The following is a 22,202-nucleotide window of genomic DNA, read 5'->3' as shown; positions in this document are numbered from 1 at the left end:
CTAAAATTTTATATAGATAACTTGTCGTGTTTCCATCATACAATGTGGTCTTGTTAAAATAAGATTAAAATATTATCAAATTAAATTAAATTTTTGGATTTGTCGTCTTTTAGGCAATTCTAAAAAAGAGTTGCTAAAATAAAAACACAAATTGTTGTGTTAGACCACTTTATCTATAAGACTAGCCCAATAACTAAAGGCCCGAATAAATTAATTAATAAACTTGTAGAAAATTATTTTATTTTGAGAACCTAAAATTTTATATTGATAAATTGTATATTTAGATATGTTAGTTTTTATCATAAAATGTCGGGTCGTTAAAATAAAATTAAAATATAAATAAATTTAATTATTTTGTTTGGGCTTTCTTTTTTTTTAGTAGTCTTATACTATAAGACGGTCCTATAGGAGAATTGTTGAAATAAAAAACACCCAAGTCAATTACTAAGGCTCAAAGACGGCCCAACACAAGTTGAACACAAGACTGTTCTTCAGGCCCAAAACAATAACCCAATCTTTATTCGTCATCCACAAATTACCGATTAGAATTGACAGTTTTATCTAAACTGCCAAAAACATTCCTCCCACATTACCCAAAACTCTCATTCCTTCGTAATAAAACGCCCCTAATCACCCTTGGGTTTAGCTACTCATTCACATCTCATAATTCGATGACCATATCTCACCAAGTCAGCAGTAACAATGCTTCCTTCACATGTTCTCAATTTTCCATTATCGGAGGCTCGGAGCTACAGCCACAAATATTCATTTTACGAAGTATAAGGGACACCAACATTACAGATTCGAAACAATAAAGATCACATCAAATACACGAATCCTACTTGCGAAGAACCATAATCGTCCATATCCATACAAATCTGTACTACTTCAGCAATACACTAAAACAGAAGCATACAAAACAACGAACCGTAGACGCCCATATCCATACAAATGCGGATTTGATTAAAATTCCAATTCATGTACGCAACCAAGCAGTTCACCAATGCAATCTCAACTGTAGATCAACCTTCTTTGACTTGAGTGTATTCGAGCAATTAGCATCTGGAGATTCAATCCGTTTTAAAGGGTGCCCCCAACAATTTGCCATATCTTCTAGTTCACTCATCAAAAGCTGCAAACACACAAAAGGTAATTCGATTTTTGAAGCAATACTAATACTATGTAAAATGCTTGGTAGAATACTTTATACTCGTAGCAGAAAGAGCTGTCAGCAAGTCGAAATAGATACAACATTCAAATGTAACTTAAGGCAATGGTAATCTTAATACTCCGGCTCAATGTATGACTGACCGACCGACCGTGAGACATAGCTAGCTGATGTATATACCAAGACTCTAAGCAGGCATTAGTTCGAGTTACTTATTACCAACTTAGACAATTGCAATTTGCATGCTCCGACCAATATTCCAAGAAGACCATGTTCAACTAAATAGCATAGAGAATGGAAAAAAAGATGACATGAACATACCTGGATCATCAAATCAGGTTCAAGTAAAAAAAATTGAAAACAAATAATATCAGGGCGGCACGTCCAGAATAAACCATTCAAAAAAGCTGACATAGATGATCTTGAGAGGTTCAAATCACGGAGGCTTAGCTTCAGCTCTGTGATATCGCGTGGAGGTCCAAGATTAACATCTCCGAGTTCTTCTTCATCAAATTTGATATCGTCACGTCCAAACTTCATAGTACACAGCCATAAAAATTTGTTAGTGCAATTAATATAAACATTCATTCAGACTCTAAACAATTATACAATACCTCATCATAACCGCCGGATAGCCAAATTTTCAGAGCACTGCAGCTTCTTAGTCCTGTCATTAGCTGTTTCAATTTGAAAAATCCTAGAGTATCTAGGCAATACGGTATAGTGTGAACAGAGAGAACACAACTGGCTTGACTACTAATGGTGATAATACAATCAGGGTCAAAGTCCCCTTTATATTTGAACTTTGTCAAACTTGGAGCATCAATGGTGACATATAACAAACCATGGCATTCATCCAAGTAAATCTGCTTTAGTTGAACACTTGAAATCCTGATCATTGTCAGCCTACGACAGTTGACCAAATGCAAAGTCTCTAATGAGGCTAATTCAGGTAGTAGTTTGCCAAGATCCCCGTCTGTAATACCAGAAGAAGAGAGATCTAATGTCCTTAAATTTCTCAACAAACCAGGTTTTGACATAACCGGTCAACGATCAGAAGTCGAGTCTGAGAACTTAAAACACGCAAGACTTGAGGTCTCAAGAACGATTGTCCCATCTTTAGGTAAAGTGTTACTTAAAGTAAGCTCCTTCAGTTGACTACAACAAGGAATGACAATAGTTTTGAAGCCGAAGCAAAACTTAACCGACAAACACTTAAACAACAGGCACGCACTAATGATATGATTTAGCATACATTCCTCCACATCAACACCTAATAATTCCAAAGTCTGAAGAGATGCAAGATTTATGGCTCCGTTGTAGTATGGTATTTTGACTTTAATACAATTAAGTTGTCTTAGAGATGTTGCGGAGAGCAAAATGTCAGGCAACTGGTAGTTAAGAGGACCATCAAGATCAAGTCTTGCAACCTGATTGTGCACAGCTATCTGAATCCACTCATCAACTTTGCAAGAAAACTCTTCTAATTTGCTAGATAACTCTATTTGGTCAACATCGCAGCTAAACACTTCATTAGAATTTGGAAATATAAGTCTGAGCGTCCTTACACGCAGGTTATCTTTAGCGTATCTTTGCATTCTACTATCTATATATCCTAATAATCTAGCAGAAACTTCCTCAGAGGGCCAACACCTGAGAAGGAATTCCGGCTCATAATAAAAATGAAATTCAATAATTGGGTTTGTAGCCGAAATATGAGCCCATCTTTTCGACAAGATACAAGTCCTATACGCCTCTCTCATATCCAGAAAAGAAATAATATGATGTACGAGAAAATCTGGTAAATCTGAGAACCTGTCAACAGTATTCAGCTGCCCAGATACCGTTTCCTCGCAATCGGGGTTCATTTTCACTGAGGAATTTCGTCGAACAGGTGGTGTGCACTGTCGCAAATTTCAAAATTCTCCTGCAAATGTGAAAAAACTGAGTTAAACAACATGAAGGGGTTTAGTGCAAAGCAAAACAAGTAATGCAGACGATATGCGTGTTGGATAATGAGTGTTGATTAGCAAACCAAAAGGCTAAATCGCACTATTTCTAAATCAGAATTTTTTGGATAATGAGTGTTGATTAGCAAACTAATTAGGGAAGGATAATGATATGCGTCATCGGTTGGCGCTCAATCTCGGTGACACATTATTATGGGGTCTCCACTTATTGCATGTGAGAGGATGTCGCCGAGATTGGGCCCACCGGGTGGCGCTAAGAAACTATTTTGGCCCAATGAATCCACATCATTACTTTTTATTTTTATTTTATTTTTTATATAAAAACGCTAAGAAACCTAACGGCCTTACAAAATGTAATCGGCCAAATATCTATCACTTTTAGAAAAATATCGTAGAGAATAAGCCGCTAAGATAACCAGCGACTTTATCTATCTTATTAAAAAAAACAAAATAACGAGCATCCGGCGACGGCTTCATACTTAATTGGTTTATACTCCCTCCGTCCCGTTCAATTCTTGTCCTTTGGTTTTGGCACAAAGACCAAGGAAATAGGAAGGGGTCAATTACTAAATGACAAGTGTAACAAATTGAGTGTGAATGATCAAATTGCTCATTAAGTTTATTCTTAAAATAGAAAGGACAACAATTGACTGAGATATCCAAATATGAAAAAGGACAACAAATGACCGGGACAGAGAGAGTACTATTTAGAACTTCCATTTGTCTTTATTAATCAATTTAGTGATCTTGTTGTTGTTGTTGTTGTATGGCTTGTATAGACTTGTATCTAATTGGATTTGGTTGGGTTTCAACTTTCATGCCATGAATTCAATTTGTTATCAACCAAATGCTTTTTTTTTTCATTCTAGATAGTGCAATTACAAAGGAAAAAAAGAACAAATTATTTGGTCTGAGTATACAATTATACAGTGAAATTATTAAAAAGAGTAAAAACATATGGATCCGTGGGTAGACCCGGAACTAGGGGTGTTAACGAGTCGAGCCGATCTCGAGATTGGCCTTGCTCGGCTTGTGCTCAAGAATCAAAACTCGAGCTAGAGCCGATTTCGAGCTTACCCGAGTTTGAAAAAAATGTGCTCGTTATAAAGCTTGCGAGCTTTAACGCGAGCTCGAGCCAAACTCGATCCCAAATTGAGCCTATATAAAACTTTTTATTTTTTTCTTTTGATATTTTCAATAATAAGGCTCTAAAGTTATGCATAAAAATATTTGGCAAATCAGCGAGACATTTGATATGTGTAATACAAAAATCTGATCATGATAAAATATTTTTATAAAATATGAGCAATATCTTATGTAGTCACACAAGTTCGAGCCGCTCGCGAGCTTTCCGAGTCGAGCCAGCCTTTGCTCGGCTTGACTCGTTAAACTCTCGAGCCGAACTCGAACCCGAGCCAAGCTTTGACCGAGCTTTGACTGAGCCGATCTCAAGTAGCTCGCGAGCTGTCTCGTCTCATTAACACCTCTACCCGCAGGAACCGACCCAAACCCATCGGGTCCGGGTATGGATTTGTCGATTATATACCCTAGCGGGTTTGGGTCGGGTCCAGGTCAAGGGTGGGAGTTGCGGGTCCGGGTGCAGATCTGGGTGGACCCGACCCAGACCCGACCAATTGTCATCCTTAGGTAATAGGTACACTACAAAATGGTAGTGCTGATATACTAGTTCTGATATGGTAAGCCGCTAGGAGCCTAGGATTCCTAACGGTTTGCTTCAATTACTAGGCCCAATACAACTTGAACAGAAGATTGTTCCTGTTCTTCACGCCCAAACAATAACCAGTTAGCATTGAAAGTTTTATCTAAACTGCCAAAAACACTCGGCCCACATTACCCAAAACTCTTAATCCTTCATTCTCTCTAAAATCGACAAACGAAATCACAAAAACCGCTTTCAAAATTTCATCTCAACTTCAAATCCGCCACCAATAACGAATCGAGCAAGAAACTAACTTAATTTTGTTTCATCTCAACTTCAAATCCCCTACGCACTAACCAAGCTACTCTTTCACATATCATAATTTGATGAGTATAAATCACAAGTAACAATGCTTCCTTCACATGTACTCAATTTTCCATTATCTGAGCTTAAACAGCCACAGATATTCATTGATGTACAATCTTCCCGCTCCGTTTTAATATATTTGCGAAGTACCAGGAACGCCAACATTACAAATTCGAAACCATAAAGATCACACCAAATACACTAATCCTGCTTGCAACGAACCATAATCGTCCATATCCATACAAATCTGTACATCTTCAGCAAGACACTATAACAGAGGCATACAAAGCAACATACCGTAGTCGTCTATTTCCATACAAATCCGCACTTCTTCAGCACTACACTAAAACATTGTTCTAAAATAGAGGGAAGTGTTTATCTTCTACCCCCATGTAAATCCGGATTTGAGTAAAATTCCAATTCATGTATGCAACCAAGCAGTTCACCAATGCAATCTCCACTGTACCTCAACCTTCCCTGACTCGTGTATATTCGAGCAATTAGCATCTGGAAATTCAATCCGTTTTAAAGGGTGCTTCCAACAATTTACCATATCTTCTAGTTCACTCATAAAAAACTGCAAACACATACAACCAATGAACCAATGAGTTAAAAAAAAAAAAAAAAAAAAAACATTGCTTCTGGAGAATTTTGAATTATGAGACTCAGTGACAGACCTTGCAATGATTTCATAAAAAAATTACGAGTTTGAATCTTGAGATACATCTTGACCATTATTGGAAATACGACTACTACAACATTTTAATTTCGCGGTTCATTCTTCCCTTCACAATCTTATGATAAAGACAACTTAAAGACAGAAGTTTCGTGTTAACTGTCTCATTAGGATTAGAGCCGCAAATGGAGTCTTAGCAAATGCCAAATATATTAAACTATTAGAAGAAGTTGAGTTATTCACCGAGTTGGCACCTGTCTATTGATGTTTATGAGTCATTTAATATGTCAATAAACTTAAGGCATAACGCCAAATTAGTAAATTCTGGTAATTTCGAATCATATCAATTAAGAATTACGAGCAGGTTATTCGATTTTTGCCAGGTCTAAATGTCTAATTGAGTGCCTTAAAAAGCTAAAAGCATTAATAATACGAGGTAAAAAGCTTGATTGCATACTCTTTAGCAGAAAAAGCTATCAGCAAGTCAAAATAGATACAACATTCAGCTCTAACTTAAGGCAATGGAAGATCATTCTGGCTCAATGTCACTGACCGTGAGTCCGTGACACACAGCTGGCTGATGTATTTACCAAGGCTCCATCTAAGCAGGCATTAGTTCGAGTTACTTATTTCCAACTTGGACAATTGCGATTTACAGGCTAATTCAGAAAATGTTCAATTATCCAAGAAGACCATGTTTTCAACTAGATAGCATAGAGAATTACTAACCCTAATTCTGTTGAAAATGACAGAAAGTGAAGAGACATGAACATACCTGCATCATCAAACCAGGATATTCTAAATAGAATCGAAAAGAAATAATATCAGGGCGGCACGTCCAGAATAAACCATTCAAAAAAGCTGACATAGATGATCTTGAGAGGTTCTGATCATGGAGGCTTAGCTTCAGCTCTGTGATATCGCGTGGAGGTCCAAGATTAACATCTCCGAGTTCTTCTTCATCAAATTTGATATCGTCACGTTCAAACTTCATAGTACACAGCCATAAAAATTTGTTAGTGCAATTAATATAAACATTCATTCAGACTCTAAACAATTATACAATACCTCATCATAATTGTTGGATAGCGAAATTTCCAGAGCATTGCAGCTTCTTAGTCCTGTCATTAGCTGTTTCAATTTGAAAAATCCTCGAGTATGTAGGCAACACGGTTTAATGTGAACAGAGAGAACACAAGTGGCTTGACTACTAATGGTGATAGTACAACGAGGGTCAAAGTCCCCTTTATATTTGAACTTCGTCAAACTTGGAGCATCAATCGTGACATATAACAAACCATCGCATTCATCCAAGTAAATTTCCTTTAGTTGAACACTTGAAATCCTGATCATTGTGAGCCTATGACAGTTGAACAAATGCAAAGTCTCTATTGAGGCTAATTCAGGTAGTAGTTTGCCAAGATCCCCGTCTGTAATACCAGAAGAAAAGAGATCTAATGTCCTTAAATTTCTCAACAAACCAGGTTTTGACATAACCGGCCAACGATCACTATAAAAGGAAATGTCCGAGAACTGAAAACATGTAAGATACGAGCTCTCAAGAAAAATTGTCCCATTTTCGGGTAAAGAATAACTTAAAGTAAGCTCCTTCAGTTGACTACAACAAGGAATGACAATAGTTTTGAAGCCGAAGCAAAACTTAACCGACAAACACTTCAACAACAGGCACGCACTAATTATATGATTTAGCATATGTTCCTCCACATCAACACGTAATAATTCCAAAGTCTGAAGAGATGCAAGATTTATGGCTCCGTTGTAGTATGGTATTTTGACTTTAAAACAATTAAGTTGCGTTAGAGATTTTGCGGAGAGCAAAATGTCAGGCAATTGGTACTTAAGAGGACCATGAAGATCAAGTCTTGCAACCTGATTGCGCACAGCTATCCGAATCCACTCATCAACTTTGCAAGAAAACTCTTCTAATTTGCTAGATAACTCTATTTGGTCAACATCGCAGCTAAACACTTCATTAGAATCGGGAAATATAAGTCTGAGCGTCCTTACACGGAGGTTATCTGTAGCGTATCTTTGCATTCTTGTATCTATATATCGTAGTAATCTTCCAGAGTCTTCCTGAGAGGGACAATGCCTTGCGGGTGAATACTCCGCCTTACAATAATAATTAAACTCAATAATTGGGTTTGTAGCCGAAATATGAGCCCATCTTTTCGACAAGATACAAGTCCTATACGCCTCCCTCGTATCCAGAAAAGAAATAATATGATGTACGATAAAATCTGGTAAATCTGAGAACCTGTCCACAGTATTAAACTGCCCAGATACCGTTTCCTCGCAACCGGGTTTCATTTTCTCTGAGGAATTTCGTCAAACAGGTGGTGTGCACTACCGTAAATGTGAAAAATCCCCTGCTGAATAGAAAAAACTGAGTTAACCAACAGGATGGGGTTTAGTTTCAACCCGAAGATTACTATATCAGGGACGTAACGGGGACGATTAACAGTTGTTGAAATTGAGACATTGTGCTATGGATGCCATTGTTTAACTTTTAGTAAGAAAAGAAGTTTTTTGAGGAAGAACAAGAGTTCAATGTATATTTACGTTGTGGTGGGCTGGTGGAGGGGTGGATAGGACCCGTAGGAATGTCAATGGCACGGATATAAGTGGGTACCGGTACCACCATCCGTCTCAAAGGACCGGTGTAGGTACTAGTAGGGGGTGGTCAAACATTTTGGGGTGGGCTGGGTTGACCTGGTTAGGCAGGCCAGTAACCGGTATGGGGTAGGAGTGGGTCAACATGGGTTGGGTTGGGCCTAGTGGAGGGGGGCCCGGTACCGACTCCGGGTAGGATCAAGGGTTGGTTAAGGGAGGGTTCGGGTTGCGGGCAGGTCAAGGGTGGGCTTGGTTGGATTTGCTCAACCTGGGTATGTCCAGTTTTTTTACGGACGGGTAAGGCTGGACACAAGTCATGTAGGTCGGGTGAAAAATGACTTGAGGGGCGGGTAAGCTCCGGGCAACTAGGTTGGCTTTTATGAGTAGTGGGGCGAATACGGGTTCAAAAAAACCCCCACCATAAATGGTGCCTTGGTAGGCTGAAAGTACTATCGCAAAACATTTATAGAAATCGGGTATACTATCGTGATTAACAAAATATAAAAAATCGAAAATAAAAGTATAATATTATGGGACAAAGAAATTAATCAATAAACTCGATGTATCACAACTCGAGCATATTAAAACCCAAAAAATTAAATTAAAAACACCTATTAACTATGAAGTGACAAATGGATTAATCAGGTTTTGCATGGGTCAGCTTAATTTGGCTTAGCTCATTTAGGATTTTGCCACACATTTCGTTTTAGACCGAGTTATATTGGGCTTCAGGGCAATTCTGAATGTCAAGTTGACTGATCATTTCGGCTTGAGTTACTATTTTGTATAGGATCTATTTTCGGGAATAAATCATCTTAAATCGAAATATTCTCGAATTCGTGATTAAAATGCTTTAATTAGTACTCCTATAGAACACTTTCTTTGTCCCAGTTAATTGTTGTCTTTGCCTTTTGCACGTTTGTCGATGCTCATTTCATTTCGTAAATATCATTACTTACATAAATGTGAAAATTATAAATTAAAATTCTTAACGTATTCATTACGAGAGTGTTTGGCAACAAGAATTTAATTTGAAATGTCTCATTTTAAATTTAGCAAAGTGAAATAAAGATTTGAAATAAAGGGGGTTAGGGAGTGGATTTCAAATGAGTTTATTTTAACCTTACTTGAATTTGGTAGGGATTTGGAAATCCAAATCTAATAGGTTTGCCAAACATGTAAATTGGTCCAAATCCGAATTTGAGAATACAATCTTTGTTCCCAAACACACCATAAGACGAATAAAAAAGATACTCATTATGCATTCGAAATTATTTTAAGAATTATCTTTCTTTATGAATGTTGTCCAAAAAACAAAGGACAACAATAACCGAAACGGAGGGAGTACTAATTTAACTAGCAAAGATTAATTTTATAAGTAGGCCCAATACAAATTGAGCACAAAAATGTCTTTTCAAGGCCCAATAAAATATGAGCACAAAAATAGTCCAAGAACATCCAATTAAAATAAAATCATCTAAATTAGCCCTAAAAAAAATCAACACTTGGCATGTACTTCCTTCATCCCGATTAATAGTTATCCGTTTCTTTTTTTGGGTGTATTGATTAGTAGTTACCTATTTCTATTTTTAACATATTTGTGTGGGTTTCTCCATATGCAAGTGGAAGATGGGTAATTTATGTGGTCCAAAATCATTATTACATATACTCTGTATTTCCTTAACTTTTGTCAAAAAACAATACATAACTATTGATCGGGACGGAGGGAGTATGACCTGAGCTAATTTTCCTAAAAACATAAGTATTCGTCTTAATAATAAAACATGGTAAATATCCGTTTTGTCTTATTTCTCTTACATAGTCATATTTTCCCAATTAATATGCTTTTGTCTTATCTCTTACATGGTCATATTTACCCATTCTACGCTTAGACGGATATACTGTTTTCAATAGTAAATCCCGTATGACTTTGTCTTAAACTAATATCATCAATTCATCATCACTAAATGAAATCAACACTTTTTATTGTGTATGACTTGGTCTTAAACTAGAGTCATCACCACTAACTACAAAATCAAACTTTTTAAGTGTAAATCTTACGGAGTACTAACATTAGTCAAGAGTCAAGACCCATAAAACATGGGAAAGAAGAAAATAATGGAGCATTAAGGTGTAGTACGGCCGGCCACTATAATTAAGTTTAATGACCATATCACCTTTCAATTTTCATATCAATTGTTTGACAAATAAATTCTACTCCTACTTCTTAAGTGCTATTGTAAATTTGTAACCATCACCATAAAATGCATAACAACTAACAAGCAAATTATGTTGCTCACTGTATAATAATTCATAAATGTCAGTTATTTTAACTTGTAAAGTTCGTCTCAAAATATAATTGTATTTTCCAAGTATATTTAATTATATATATTGACGTGCGTGGATTACACTACATTTAATTAGTTGTTAATAAAAAATCGGTCAAGAAAAAACATTTTTTTAATATAGTACTTCGTAATTGTTTGATTGTGCAAGTAATTATATTCTTTGGATTACATTTTTTTTAGCTTAATAAATCAATTTCTTCATTTAACTAGGGTATTCTACCAAACACGAAATAGTTTTTACTCTATTTCTCCAAATATTTTGAAAATAATTATATTAGGAACATACATCTAATGTACGACCTCCCAATTTTTTTTGTTTTTGAGCATATATGTATATTTTTGAGCTTATTACCTCAAACTTTATTTGTTTTTGAGCATATGTATATTTTTTTTGAGCTTATTAAAATTTATAAGTTAGATTTTAATTTTTTTTCATCAAAACTCAAATTTTACTAAATTTATATTAATGTTTTGAGTTTTATTGTAATTTTTTAGAGTTTAATGTTTAAGTAAATAAACTCAAATTTTTTATAGTAAAACTCATAATTTTTAAAACAAAACTTAGAAATTTTATTATAATGCTCAGAAACTATAAAATTGGTGGTAATACATCAGATGTATAATCCACCTACTCCAAAACTTACATGTGAAGTATATTTCGCTATTTCTCTTACTCAAAAAAAAACATGGAGAAATAGCATGAAAAAAAAAGCACAATTAAATTTACAAATTATTACAAAAGACAATCTTAAATAAAAATTTGTGTAAAATCACTTATTATTTGACTTTGATACCCTTGCAAAAGAAATTACGTATAACTAATTTTCTTGCTAGAGATACACATAACTTAAACTTATTATTTATATAAATTGTTTTGTACAAAACTAACTCAATCACTATATTTAAATGGAGCTAGAGTAAGCATGACACTTGGCATTGTTCATGATTGATGAAGTAGATATTATTAAAGGTTAAGAACTAAAATCATCAACACAAATTTCGATTTGTGACATATTATAAGCTTGTAACGAAAAAGTATGACTATTTTACGATAAAATGTACATTATTTAATAAGTAAAAATTTATAATTAAATACTTTTTATTATAAAATAATTATTTTTTCGTCATAATTTATAACCCGTCACAAGAAAAAAAACCCGAGTATGAAAGCCATTTTTGAGAGACTAGTCAAATGTGATAAAGGTCCACAAATGTAGCTAGAAAGACAAAAAAGAAAGGGAGTTAAAGGTCATGATAGTATGCCCCATTATAAGAGCCTTTGTCCAATGAATGCTTTTAAGGTGATGTATTAATTAAAGTGGGCTGTCCATACCTTTAAAATACTTCCAATCTAAGGAATTTCCTTCATGAAAACGATATCTTTAAACCAAACCATACGTTATTCTTGATTTTTCATCATTGTCCCAAATTATATAAAATTCACAATCTTAATATTGACTCTTTAGAAAATGAGATTTATAAATAAACGGTCTCAAATACAATTAATAGACTATACCACCACTTATATAATGTAAAATCCGAACTCTGTACTAGAGTTTTCAAGTTTTCTTTTAAAGAATCTGAGTTATATTGAAAAAAAAATAAAAAATTTAAAAAAGGTCAGAAAAATTACACATAAACTCGGATAAATGTATAATGGTTGTACAATGCTTATTATACCACTAGAAGTATAGTAGTATTTACCGTCTCAAATATGTGAAAAACGGTAAATTTATAATGTATTTCTCATAAATACTAATATATCTTCGGTTAGTCACATGTAAGACAGTCTTACATAAGTATTATGTAAAACAGATACAACCATCAAGCAATCATAATCCATATTAATTGAAAACGGTTATAACTTATAAGTTATAACCAAGCTGTTTCACATATACTTGTGTAAGACCGTCTTATATACGTAGTGATGATGTATCTTTAGGCTCATTCAAAATAGACAAAGAAACAATCCTCCAACAAACAACCAAAATATAAAGGATTACAAACCAACAAAACAAGACACAATACAATATTTTGAACCAAAACTTACAAAAAAATGCAATCACCTCCTACAAGAGAAGTCACCCAATTATGCTTCAATGGTTGCTACCCTACTCAACCCGAAAAACCCGCCACCGTGTCAAAAACACCCGTAAACTCACGGGTCGAAGCACGAAGGAATTTCGCCGATACCACCTCTACCTCTCTATTCCCAAATATCGACTTTAACAACCCGGATTCTTTACCTTGTTTACAAGAAGCATTTGCTCAGTTTATTATAGCATATCCACAATACACAGAAACATACCAAATCGACGAAATTAGATTTCGCGAGTATTACAATCTTTCCCTCTCGAATCAAGTATGTCTTGATTATATAGGCATTGGGTTGTACTCATTTTCACAGCTACATAACCAATTGTCTCAAACATACCCATTTGCTTCAACTTCAACTTCTCCGCCTCAAATACCGCCTCATAGTTCAGATTTCCCGGTTTTCCACCTGTCTTACAAGAGCGTGAACCTCACGCGCCAACTTACAGAAGGTGGGAACGAGTCGAATTTAGAAATGGCGATCAAAAACAGGATTCGGGATTTCCTGAACATTTCTGAAGATGATTATTCTCTGATTTTGACAGCGAATCGAACATCAGCATTTAAATTACTAGCTGAATCATACCCATTTGGGTCTTGTAAGAAATTGATAACGGTTTACGATCATGACACTGAAGCAATCGACACAATGATCAGTACCTCGGAAAAAAGAGGTGCAAATTCGATGACAGCAGAATTTACTTGGCCTAAACTGAAAATTCACGCCTCGAAATTAAGAAGTATGATTACTAGTAAGAAAATAGGAAGTTGTAAGAAAGGAAAAGGGTTATTTGTGTTTCAACTTCAGTCAAGAGTGAGCGGAACGAGGTACTCGTATCAATGGATGAAGGTAGCTCAGGAACACGGATGGCACGTGTTACTGGACGCGTGTGCAGTGGGTCCGAAAGACATGGATAGCCTCGGCCTATCGATTTTTCAGCCTGATTTTCTGATTTGTTCATTTTACAAGGTTTTTGGGGAAAACCCATCAGGGTTTGGGTGTTTATTTGTTAAGAAATCGGTTGTTTCGATACTGGAAGACTGTACTGCAGGAATCGTTAGCATTGTTTCAGCAAAAAAGCTGTTTTACATGACTGATGAATCTTCTGATGTTGAAAATGAACTCGGTTCTTCGTCTAGTTCCTTCACATCAAGGTGGGAACATGGGGAGACTTCCACTTCCGGAATAATTAAGGGTACGAGCGCACAGAAAAGCGAGGATAGCCCTTACGAGATAAAACAGTTACAGAATGTTTTCGAGAAACAGAATGTAGAGAAACGGATTGAAATTGAAGAATTGGAGAATGTTTTCGAGAAACTACCTATGAGAGGAATAAAGGGTATGAGCGTACGAGAAAAAGGAAATAAACCCTCTGAAATCGAAGAACTGGAGATAATTTCCGAGAAAAAACCTGCAAGAAATACTCGAAAGAGGAATTCTGAAGTAGAATGTAGGTGTTTGGATCAGATTGATTCTGTAGGTTTGTCACTGGTGAATAGCAGAAGCCGGTATCTCGTCAACTGGCTAATACAAGCATTGTCGAAGCTCCAACATCCGAATGTAGATACCAGAGCTCCCTTAGTGAAAATTTACGGGCCTAAGATTAAGTTCGACAGAGGACCAGCCTTAGCATTCAATGTTTTTGATTGGAAAGGCGAAAAAGTAGAACCGATTCTAATACAGAAACTTGCTGACAGAAAGGGAATATCTCTGAGTTACGGTTTTTTACACCATATTTGGTTTCCTGATAAGTACGCGAATGAGAAGAGTGTAGTACTCGAGAAGCGAAGATTTGAAGCAAAGGAAAGTTCAGGGAACAGAAAGAAAGAAAAGGGTGATCTTGGTATAAGAGTAGTGACTGCTGCATTCGGGTTTATAGCGAATTTTGCAGATGCTTATAGGTTATGGGTGTTCATTGCTCAGTTTTTGGATGCAGATTTTGTTGAGAAAGAAAGATGGAGATATACTGCATTGAATCAGAATACTGTTGAGTTCTAATTATGATTTTTACTCGAGTTTTTCGAGTTTTTTACAGTCATATGACAGCATGTTAGCTGGTTAAAAACTCTTTTATCTTTCATGAATAAAGATACTCAGAAGATGTTCTGATAGATCTATATTGTACTCTCTCCGTCTCAGTCATTTGTTAACCTTTGATCAAAATACCGTTTGTAACGAATATAAAAGGTAAATAAATGACTGAGACGGAAATAGTATACCAATAAAGTTCTAGTTCCAAGTTCCAACATTTGATGATCTATAGTAAAGTCTCATAAGATTTCAAAGTATACTTTTCATAAATATTCTCAATTTTTTTCATTAAATTAAAAATCGACATGCCATGTCAAAAACGACTGTAAACATTAGACGGAGTAAACTATTAAAAGATGTGCCAGGGCCGCGACCATGCTTCTCAGTCTGTGACGTATATTTGACTACATCCAGTGGCGGAACAACGAGAATAAGATGTGCCAGCTTCAGGGCCGCGACCATCCTTCTATAGTCGAAGAAATGCTTCATAATTCATCCTACAATTAAGTGACTAATCCTAAGTCGGAAAATAAAATAAAAAATAATTTCGATATAAAATGAGTAGCTGCAATAACCTGCAAACTTTGTTCCTAGCTATGAATTTCACCTAATAATAATAATTTAATCACTAATTTCCTTAAATTTGAATGATTGTTGGTAGGTTTAATAACCTGAAAAACATGATTTTTCTCTTTTACTGATTTTTCTTCATACCATAAGCTTGGAAGTTATAAGCTCAAAACAGCATTCCATTCCGACTTCTTGAACTCTTAACACTTGATGGCGAAATTACTACAAAAGCACCACAGCTTTCTTTCTCTTATGTTCATCGCCATTTCCGTCTTACAAGCGAAAGGAAGGCTTCATTCTGACTATTATGATGAAACATGCCCACAGGCTGAAAAAATCATTGCAGATGCTGTTTTTTATGCAACAATGCATGATTATAAAGTCCCACCTCGCCTCATCCGCTTGTTTTTTCATGATTGTTTCATAACGGTACGTCCTTCCCATCCTTTTGTGTGTTTAAACGCAGGAAAATAAGATAATGTCACCTGATCGACTGTGTTAACTCATTTGAGTCCCATCTAGGGGTGTGATGCATCACTTCTCTTAGACTCGACTCAGAAGCAAACAGCCGAGAAAGATAGCCCAGCAAACTTGTCTGTCCGAGCTTATTATGTGATAGATAATGCAAAAGCTAAGCTCGAAGAAGTTTGCCCTAAGACGGTCTCTTGTGCTGATATAATCGCCATTGCAGCTAGAGACGCGGTTCACTTGGTATGAATCTCGGACAAACCACTTACTATTTTTTTTTTTAACTTCACTCTTTATAACTCATCCTGTTAAACAATATCGCGGTAACTTAGTTGTCAAACCAACAATTCTCAATAGACACCGGTTTTTGGTGTAAAGAAAGCCATAAGGGCGATTTTGCTGGTGTCGCGCGCACCACCTGGCATAATTTTACCAACTAAGCTAGCTGATATCTGTACTCAATATACACCGTTAACATGAGTAACTGGGTTGACGACAATGAACTTATTGTTAGACGGTTTTTTAATCGTATTATAACTTTTATCAGAGTGGAGGACCATACTGGAAAGTTCTCAAAGGGAGAAAAGATGGAAGAAGATCAAATGCATTCGATACAATTGACCTACCAAGACCATCGACAAACGTGACGGAACTAATTCATAGTTTCTCCGAAAGAAGACTAAACACGAAAGATTTAGTAGCGCTCGCTGGGGCCCATTCACTAGGATCGGCTCACTGCGCTTCCTTCCAATCCCGACTCCGCCATTTCAGCCACAAATACGACATTGACCCGACCATGGACATTTGGTTTGCTCATATTCTTCGAATGAGATGTCCCAAGCATAATGAGGACCATAACGCGGGACATTCTCTCGACTCGACCTCAAAGATATTCGACAACGATTACTATAAGAGATTAATGGTAGGAAAGGGTATACTAAGCTCAGATCAAGCATTGTACAATGATCACAGAACCAAGTATTTGGTCGAGTCATATGCTAAATACACGGACTTGTTCTTCACGGACTTTGCAACGTCTATGATCAAACTCGGAAATAATGGCGTAAATCACCATGGAGAAGTTAGAAGGCATTGTAGATCAGTGAACTGAGTATCATGCCCTTGACACGAAGAAGTAGCGCGACATTGAAGGGGAGAAACGGAAAGAGCGAAACAGTAAGTTCTTTAGGCCCTATGTTTGTTGAGATAATAGTACTATAAATTATTGCATGGTAATTAAACTACTGTATATTATTTTTATTATTATGTGATGTTAAGAATTAATCACTATCTTTGCATTATAGTACCTGACTTCTAAATCAATCAATCCGATTGAATCGGAGTACATTAAGTTTAACCTATCGCGTGGTTAGAATACAAAAAACTTATATGAAACCGGTGTATTTATAAACTTATATACCTCATTTCATACGGTTGGTCTTGCTTATGACAGTCTAAACTTACGATCTCTCACAAGTCACAACCTCCTATTTCAACTACTTTAATCAGGTGTGAAAGCCGTCTTAAGTTAAGACGGTCTTAAACAAGAAATTGCGCATTTCATAAAAGGATGCACGAGTGCATGACTTGGCTCTCACACAAGACTAATTACGGTTACAATATCTTGACTCCAGAACAAATGAAAGACTGTCGAGACAAAAGAACTTGGTGAATGAACGGAAATTCTCAGCGTAGTAAATCAGATTGTTCATTATAGTACCAGGATTTGCTCAACAATTTACACTGTAAATCAAAATTTCAGAAGGCAGTGTATAGACAAATATAATTGTCGGATAATAAGAATTTGTATCATACTTAGGAAGCTTTAGCGAAAATGACATCTGATCGAAGGACATACTTGACCCCTTTAGTGACATTCCGGGCTTCATGCAACATACATTTATCCCCATGGATATGAACAAGTGCCATCCCCTCTTCAGGAGCCACCTGCATTTAAACCATTTGGTTAGCCACTTATAATTTACTCGTATTTTCCCTCCATCCCATTTATACCGTCTTCATTTGTCTCTGTTTAACGTGGTCAAAATATACAATAGATACGGATTGTTCATATAATAGTACCAAAAAAGTTGTTTTAATACTTCAAATATGATGACATATCTCTACGTATATCTGGAAAAACTTATTGGTTGATCGAGTAACATATTTGTTGGGATGGAGGTAGTATGAAAAAATTTCATATTTTTAATCATCGACAAAGGCTGCATATAAAAAGAGATGCGCATGAAGAAATTAATTAACAAAGGTACAAACCTCAGCCACCACACTATTTCTTGATCCATAGAACACGGTTTCACCTCCAACAAGGGGCTCTGCATCACTAGAACTCTTGCCGTCACTTTTGCTTTTGGATTTGGAGCCGCCACTTAGATATATTAGAAGTGTATAGTATGTGTATTTCCCGCCACCAAGATCTACACTTTCATCGATATGTCGGCCAAAACGCTGACCAGCCTTGTATCTGAAAACAAATGAGAGGTTCAAATTTGTATACTTTCTAGTAATTAGTCTAAATATCATTAAGTTCTCTTAGAAGATCCTGAATCAGTGAATCATAAATAAGATGAATTGAAGTACTGGTGGCGGAAAAATTTAATATCAGCTGATGACTACATCTATGTTACTCACGCTCGTCTACTCGTATCCGACAAAATACGTATCAGAGTATCGGATACGGCTATTTTATGCGAAATTTTCAATATTTTGGTCTAAAATGAAGTATCAAAGTATCGTATCGTATCCGACAAAATACATCGGATAGGGAATACGGCAACTAAGTGAAGTATCGGAGTAACATAGCATCAAACAATATAAAAAAGATGAAAATTTTGTAAAACCTAATATTGGGAACAATCTAAGCAAACTAGTCCAACAAGACTTCTATCTAAGACTAAAATGATTAGATTTTCAAAATAATCACACTACAGTGAATAATCAGAAGTCACCACCAAACAAACCTGTAAAATCTGATATTAGGATTCAACCCAACTGCAACTTTTCCTCGTATTTTTAGGTCGACGAATAACTTGTTAAGTCCGGATTCCCATATTAAATCAGCCAATGAGGAGTTATTCACAGAGATTCGATCATTGTCTCTATACGCTTCACCTTTAGCTGGTCCAAGACTACCTTGATGCACAAAACCAAGTGACTCTGCAACTTTGATAAATGCCTTGGACTCAACAGATGTAAAGCAGTTCGGTACCTGGATATCTTAAGACTTAGATATAGATATCTACTGCCCTAATAAATCAATTATTCAATTTCTCAAGACATGATCTCAGAAAGTGTGTTGGACTTGAAAAGCACATCAAACGGGCAAATTACTGATCATTTTCAGAATAACTAGGATCGTATATATGTCACAGTACATGAACAAAATCAAATACTACAATAACACCAGAGTCAACATGTAAGGCTAATGCACCTGAATCATCATCCAACATTTGCATAAATAGAAACGGCAATCACAAAGACCAACACATAATCAAGGGTTGTGTTATTATTCTCCAACGTTACCTTGGAGTATTCATTCGTCCTTTCAATACTTGTTGGACATCATTTTAAGCACGAAAAATAGTTAAAAGAAAAAAAATTTCCACGGAGCATTTGATTCTAGCTCCTTTATACAGCCACGTACAATGTCAAATCCCTCATGTTTGATTTATATTAACAACCATTTCATATAATTTTTCTACAAAAGTGGTAACTATAGTATACCATGAGAAAATAGTGGTAAAAAAGATATACCGAAATCAATAGTAAACAATATAACCGGAATGGAGTACTACTAGTTTGGCGATCAAGAAAACCCAAATTCAGGAAACATGGTATGAATCGCATGTTTCATCATGTTTATGTGAACGAATAGCTAACCAAGAGGGTTTAATGTGGTGGATGCTCATCACATTTCTTAACCATGAGTAAGAGGAGTTCTTGGTCACCTACCTCTAATGAGAGCATCTAGTGCGAGGAGATTACTCATTATTATCGACGATTGACACCCTGATTTACAACAAAACGAATGTAAATGAAAAGCTAATAGTGACACAATTTACCCCTTTCTAAAATTCCCCATTCCTTAATAGAGTTTAAAAAGGTCAATTTGCATCAACCTCCCATTCCTCACACAACATTATGTGCATACTGCATATATTCACACACTAAAATCAGAAAGTTTTCATCTTTCACAAATTCTCATTTGTAACGGAGAGAAAATCCGTCACTTTGAAGAGACGTGAGACAAAGGGGCAAGTAGGGAGGGGCTGTGAGAGGTCGCTTTGAAGAGACCGTCACAAGCAAGACCCTTTGTTCATTTTTTACCTCTAAAATTACTCCTCCACTCCAAATTTACCTTAACAATATTTTAACCTTCATCTTACCCATCAAAATCATCAAAATTTTAAGACCAAATTTCCTATTTATATTTAAATCCAACTAAATCACTAATCCAAACTCAACCCTCCACAATTTAATCAAACATCAAACAAATTCTCTGATAAACAGTAAATACATAACATTAAACTGCAACCAATTAATATGAAATCAAACATAAATGCATAATTACCCAGAAAAAAGAAATTAACAAACAGCAATAATAATAAATAAAAAAAAGTAAAAGAAGAGAAATTACAGTAATAAGATCATTGGATTTGAGACGATTGAATTCAAGGTTTTTCTTGGGTTTGATTTGAGGCCATTCCATTTTCCCGTTTCTCTCTCTAAACTTTCCTAATTCTATGAATGAGTGACCCAATTTCGGAGAATTGAGTCCGATTTGCATGTTGTTAATCAACCGAATAATAACCGATGAATAAACCAAGTAATAACTTGGCTTGGTAATCGAGTTATTTGGGTCGGTTTTAGATGAGGTTCGTTTGTATATATATCTTGGATCATTTTAAGTTTGGATCCGTTAAAAATGGGTTGTTTCTTTTAGGTATAGATCACTTCGATTTTGATTATTTTTGAATTATTATTATTAAATCGTAAATTTTGACCGAAATCAAATAAGGGTAAAATATTAGATGGTAGATCGAATCATGGTTATATTGGTTTGGTTCAGTTTGAACAAAGAAAAATGTATGGACAACAACGAACTGGACCACGTGAACCAAATAATATATGGGGTGTTGTTTATTACTTTATTATTTCAATGATAGATTTAATTTATCCTTTCGGTTTAGTCTAAGAGCCGACCAAAGATCAAACCAACGTAAATAGATAGGTTGTAGACCGAACCAAATAAAGCATGGCTCGGATCGATGCTGATCAAATTGCAGTTATTGTTCCCTTTTTTTGGACTGAATCACTAAATGAACATCTAGTATGAATACAGTAGCCAAGTTAGGTCAGGCTTGAGCTAGCTCACCGCCTCACCCCAAATCGATTAAGGTTAGGTGGGCTAACCTGAACCCGCCCTCTTCCCTAGCCACCTCTAGTTACAGGTTAGATCCTTTTGAGTTCGATCTAGACTCGATTTACTTAAGTTGGTACTAGCATCTTTGAATCGAGTCAGAGTAACTCAAAGCTCACATACACAATAACTTATTTATAACCCATTTAAATTGTACACCCCAATGGTGCCTTGTGCCCTCATCTCTTCCCAAGAGGAATGGCTAAACATAAGATAATAAGGTGGTTGTTATTGGGACACCATGCCATTTTGGTTTAATCAATGTAATTGTACAAACATTAATCTAACCTTTGATCCACAATATTGGTATTTTAATTGAGCATGGGTTAGTTAATCTAGTAAAGTGCAACACAAATATTTTAATTAATGGATAAGTGCGTCATTATGACAGTAATTAAAGAGATAATTATAATTATATATGTTTACGGATCCCTAGCAACACTTCCATTAAGCTTGTTTTATGTTGTATGTATCACCTCCTTCATGAGGAGGAGTGTATGGGAGCTCAAATTTGAATTGTATTGGGCATTTCAAAGGTTTAAATTCAACCATCTATTATATATCTTACTCCGACATTTTACTTTGATTGCATGTTAAACACTTGAAATGTCCGATATGACACGATACTTTAACACTTTATTTTAGACAAAGTTGAACATTTGACAAAAAAGTGACTCTATGTATTCAATACTCTGAGACCGTATCGTGTCCGACACTTGCAGTCAAATCAGAGTATCATTTCCGTTAAATAATATTGTATAATAAAGATTGTTATTAAT

General features: G+C 35.7%; 6 protein-coding genes across 6 annotated transcripts; 2 read left to right on the top strand and 4 right to left on the bottom strand.

Annotated features, from left to right (window-relative positions):
* Positions 1–699: 699 nt before the first annotated feature.
* LOC141609443 (uncharacterized) lies at positions 700–3,093 on the bottom strand. The gene is made up of 3 exons (XM_074428491.1): positions 1,783–3,093; positions 1,490–1,702; positions 700–1,132 (listed from the first exon to the last, which is right to left on the bottom strand). The coding sequence occupies exons 1-3, from the start codon at positions 2,206–2,208 to the stop codon at positions 998–1,000; spliced, it is 774 nt and encodes a 257-aa protein (XP_074284592.1). The 5' UTR covers positions 2,209–3,093; the 3' UTR covers positions 700–997.
* On the bottom strand, positions 2,215–3,036 carry LOC141608745 (putative F-box protein At1g58310). The gene has a single exon (XM_074428089.1). The coding sequence runs from the start codon at positions 3,034–3,036 to the stop codon at positions 2,215–2,217; it is 822 nt and encodes a 273-aa protein (XP_074284190.1).
* Positions 3,094–5,340: 2,247 nt separating the features above from the next.
* LOC141609442 (putative F-box/LRR-repeat protein At3g18150) lies at positions 5,341–8,849 on the bottom strand. Its single transcript, XM_074428490.1, has 3 exons — positions 6,909–8,849; positions 6,616–6,828; positions 5,341–5,741 (listed from the first exon to the last, which is right to left on the bottom strand). Exons 1-3 carry the CDS (start codon positions 8,169–8,171, stop codon positions 5,607–5,609), a joined length of 1,611 nt encoding a protein of 536 aa, XP_074284591.1. The 5' UTR covers positions 8,172–8,849; the 3' UTR covers positions 5,341–5,606.
* Positions 8,850–12,785: 3,936 nt separating this feature from the next.
* Positions 12,786–15,021, top strand: LOC141606628 (uncharacterized). The gene has a single exon (XM_074425828.1). The coding sequence runs from the start codon at positions 12,879–12,881 to the stop codon at positions 14,913–14,915; it is 2,037 nt and encodes a 678-aa protein (XP_074281929.1). The 5' UTR covers positions 12,786–12,878; the 3' UTR covers positions 14,916–15,021.
* A 595-nt stretch (positions 15,022–15,616) lies between these two features.
* Positions 15,617–17,394, top strand: LOC141606629 (peroxidase 66). Its single transcript, XM_074425829.1, has 3 exons — positions 15,617–15,947; positions 16,041–16,229; positions 16,534–17,394. The coding sequence occupies exons 1-3, from the start codon at positions 15,729–15,731 to the stop codon at positions 17,095–17,097; spliced, it is 972 nt and encodes a 323-aa protein (XP_074281930.1). The 5' UTR covers positions 15,617–15,728; the 3' UTR covers positions 17,098–17,394.
* Positions 17,395–17,659: 265 nt separating this feature from the next.
* On the bottom strand, positions 17,660–20,887 carry LOC141606630 (uncharacterized). Its single transcript, XM_074425830.1, has 4 exons — positions 20,641–20,887; positions 18,965–19,212; positions 18,261–18,468; positions 17,660–17,933 (listed from the first exon to the last, which is right to left on the bottom strand). Exons 1-4 carry the CDS (start codon positions 20,788–20,790, stop codon positions 17,802–17,804), a joined length of 738 nt encoding a protein of 245 aa, XP_074281931.1. The 5' UTR covers positions 20,791–20,887; the 3' UTR covers positions 17,660–17,801.
* Positions 20,888–22,202: the final 1,315 nt, after the last annotated feature.

Source organism: Silene latifolia, chromosome 10 (genome assembly GCF_048544455.1).
Source record: "Silene latifolia isolate original U9 population chromosome 10, ASM4854445v1, whole genome shotgun sequence".
Taxonomy (NCBI): Eukaryota; Viridiplantae; Streptophyta; class Magnoliopsida; order Caryophyllales; family Caryophyllaceae; genus Silene; species Silene latifolia.
Note: the sequence above shows the minus strand (reverse complement) of the source record. Positions and strands in the feature narration are given on the sequence as shown.

What these genes read in the sequence shown, in the direction of transcription:
- LOC141609443 (XM_074428491.1), bottom strand. Translation starts at nt 2,208, where the DNA reads ATGTCAAAACCTGGTTTGTTGAGAAATTTAAGGACATTAGATCTCTCT. An exon ending in TATCCGGCGGTTATGATGAG is followed by an intron (nt 1,703 to 1,782) that starts GTATTGTATAAT and finishes TGTACTATGAAG; the next exon opens with TTTGGACGTGACGATATCAA. An exon ending in AACCTGATTTGATGATCCAG is followed by an intron (nt 1,133 to 1,489) that starts GTATGTTCATGT and finishes GTGTGTTTGCAG; the next exon opens with CTTTTGATGAGTGAACTAGA.
- LOC141608745 (XM_074428089.1), bottom strand. Translation starts at nt 3,036, where the DNA reads ATGAACCCCGATTGCGAGGAAACGGTATCTGGGCAGCTGAATACTGTT.
- LOC141609442 (XM_074428490.1), bottom strand. Translation starts at nt 8,171, where the DNA reads ATGAAACCCGGTTGCGAGGAAACGGTATCTGGGCAGTTTAATACTGTG. An exon ending in TATCCAACAATTATGATGAG is followed by an intron (nt 6,829 to 6,908) that starts GTATTGTATAAT and finishes TGTACTATGAAG; the next exon opens with TTTGAACGTGACGATATCAA. An exon ending in ATCCTGGTTTGATGATGCAG is followed by an intron (nt 5,742 to 6,615) that starts GTATGTTCATGT and finishes ATGTGTTTGCAG; the next exon opens with TTTTTTATGAGTGAACTAGA.
- LOC141606628 (XM_074425828.1), top strand. Translation starts at nt 12,879, where the DNA reads ATGCAATCACCTCCTACAAGAGAAGTCACCCAATTATGCTTCAATGGT.
- LOC141606629 (XM_074425829.1), top strand. Translation starts at nt 15,729, where the DNA reads ATGGCGAAATTACTACAAAAGCACCACAGCTTTCTTTCTCTTATGTTC. An exon ending in TTCATGATTGTTTCATAACG is followed by an intron (nt 15,948 to 16,040) that starts GTACGTCCTTCC and finishes AGTCCCATCTAG; the next exon opens with GGGTGTGATGCATCACTTCT. An exon ending in CTAGAGACGCGGTTCACTTG is followed by an intron (nt 16,230 to 16,533) that starts GTATGAATCTCG and finishes AACTTTTATCAG; the next exon opens with AGTGGAGGACCATACTGGAA.
- LOC141606630 (XM_074425830.1), bottom strand. Translation starts at nt 20,790, where the DNA reads ATGCAAATCGGACTCAATTCTCCGAAATTGGGTCACTCATTCATAGAA. An exon ending in AATCCAATGATCTTATTACT is followed by an intron (nt 19,213 to 20,640) that starts GTAATTTCTCTT and finishes TAAGATATCCAG; the next exon opens with GTACCGAACTGCTTTACATC. An exon ending in CCTAATATCAGATTTTACAG is followed by an intron (nt 18,469 to 18,964) that starts GTTTGTTTGGTG and finishes ATTTGTTTTCAG; the next exon opens with ATACAAGGCTGGTCAGCGTT.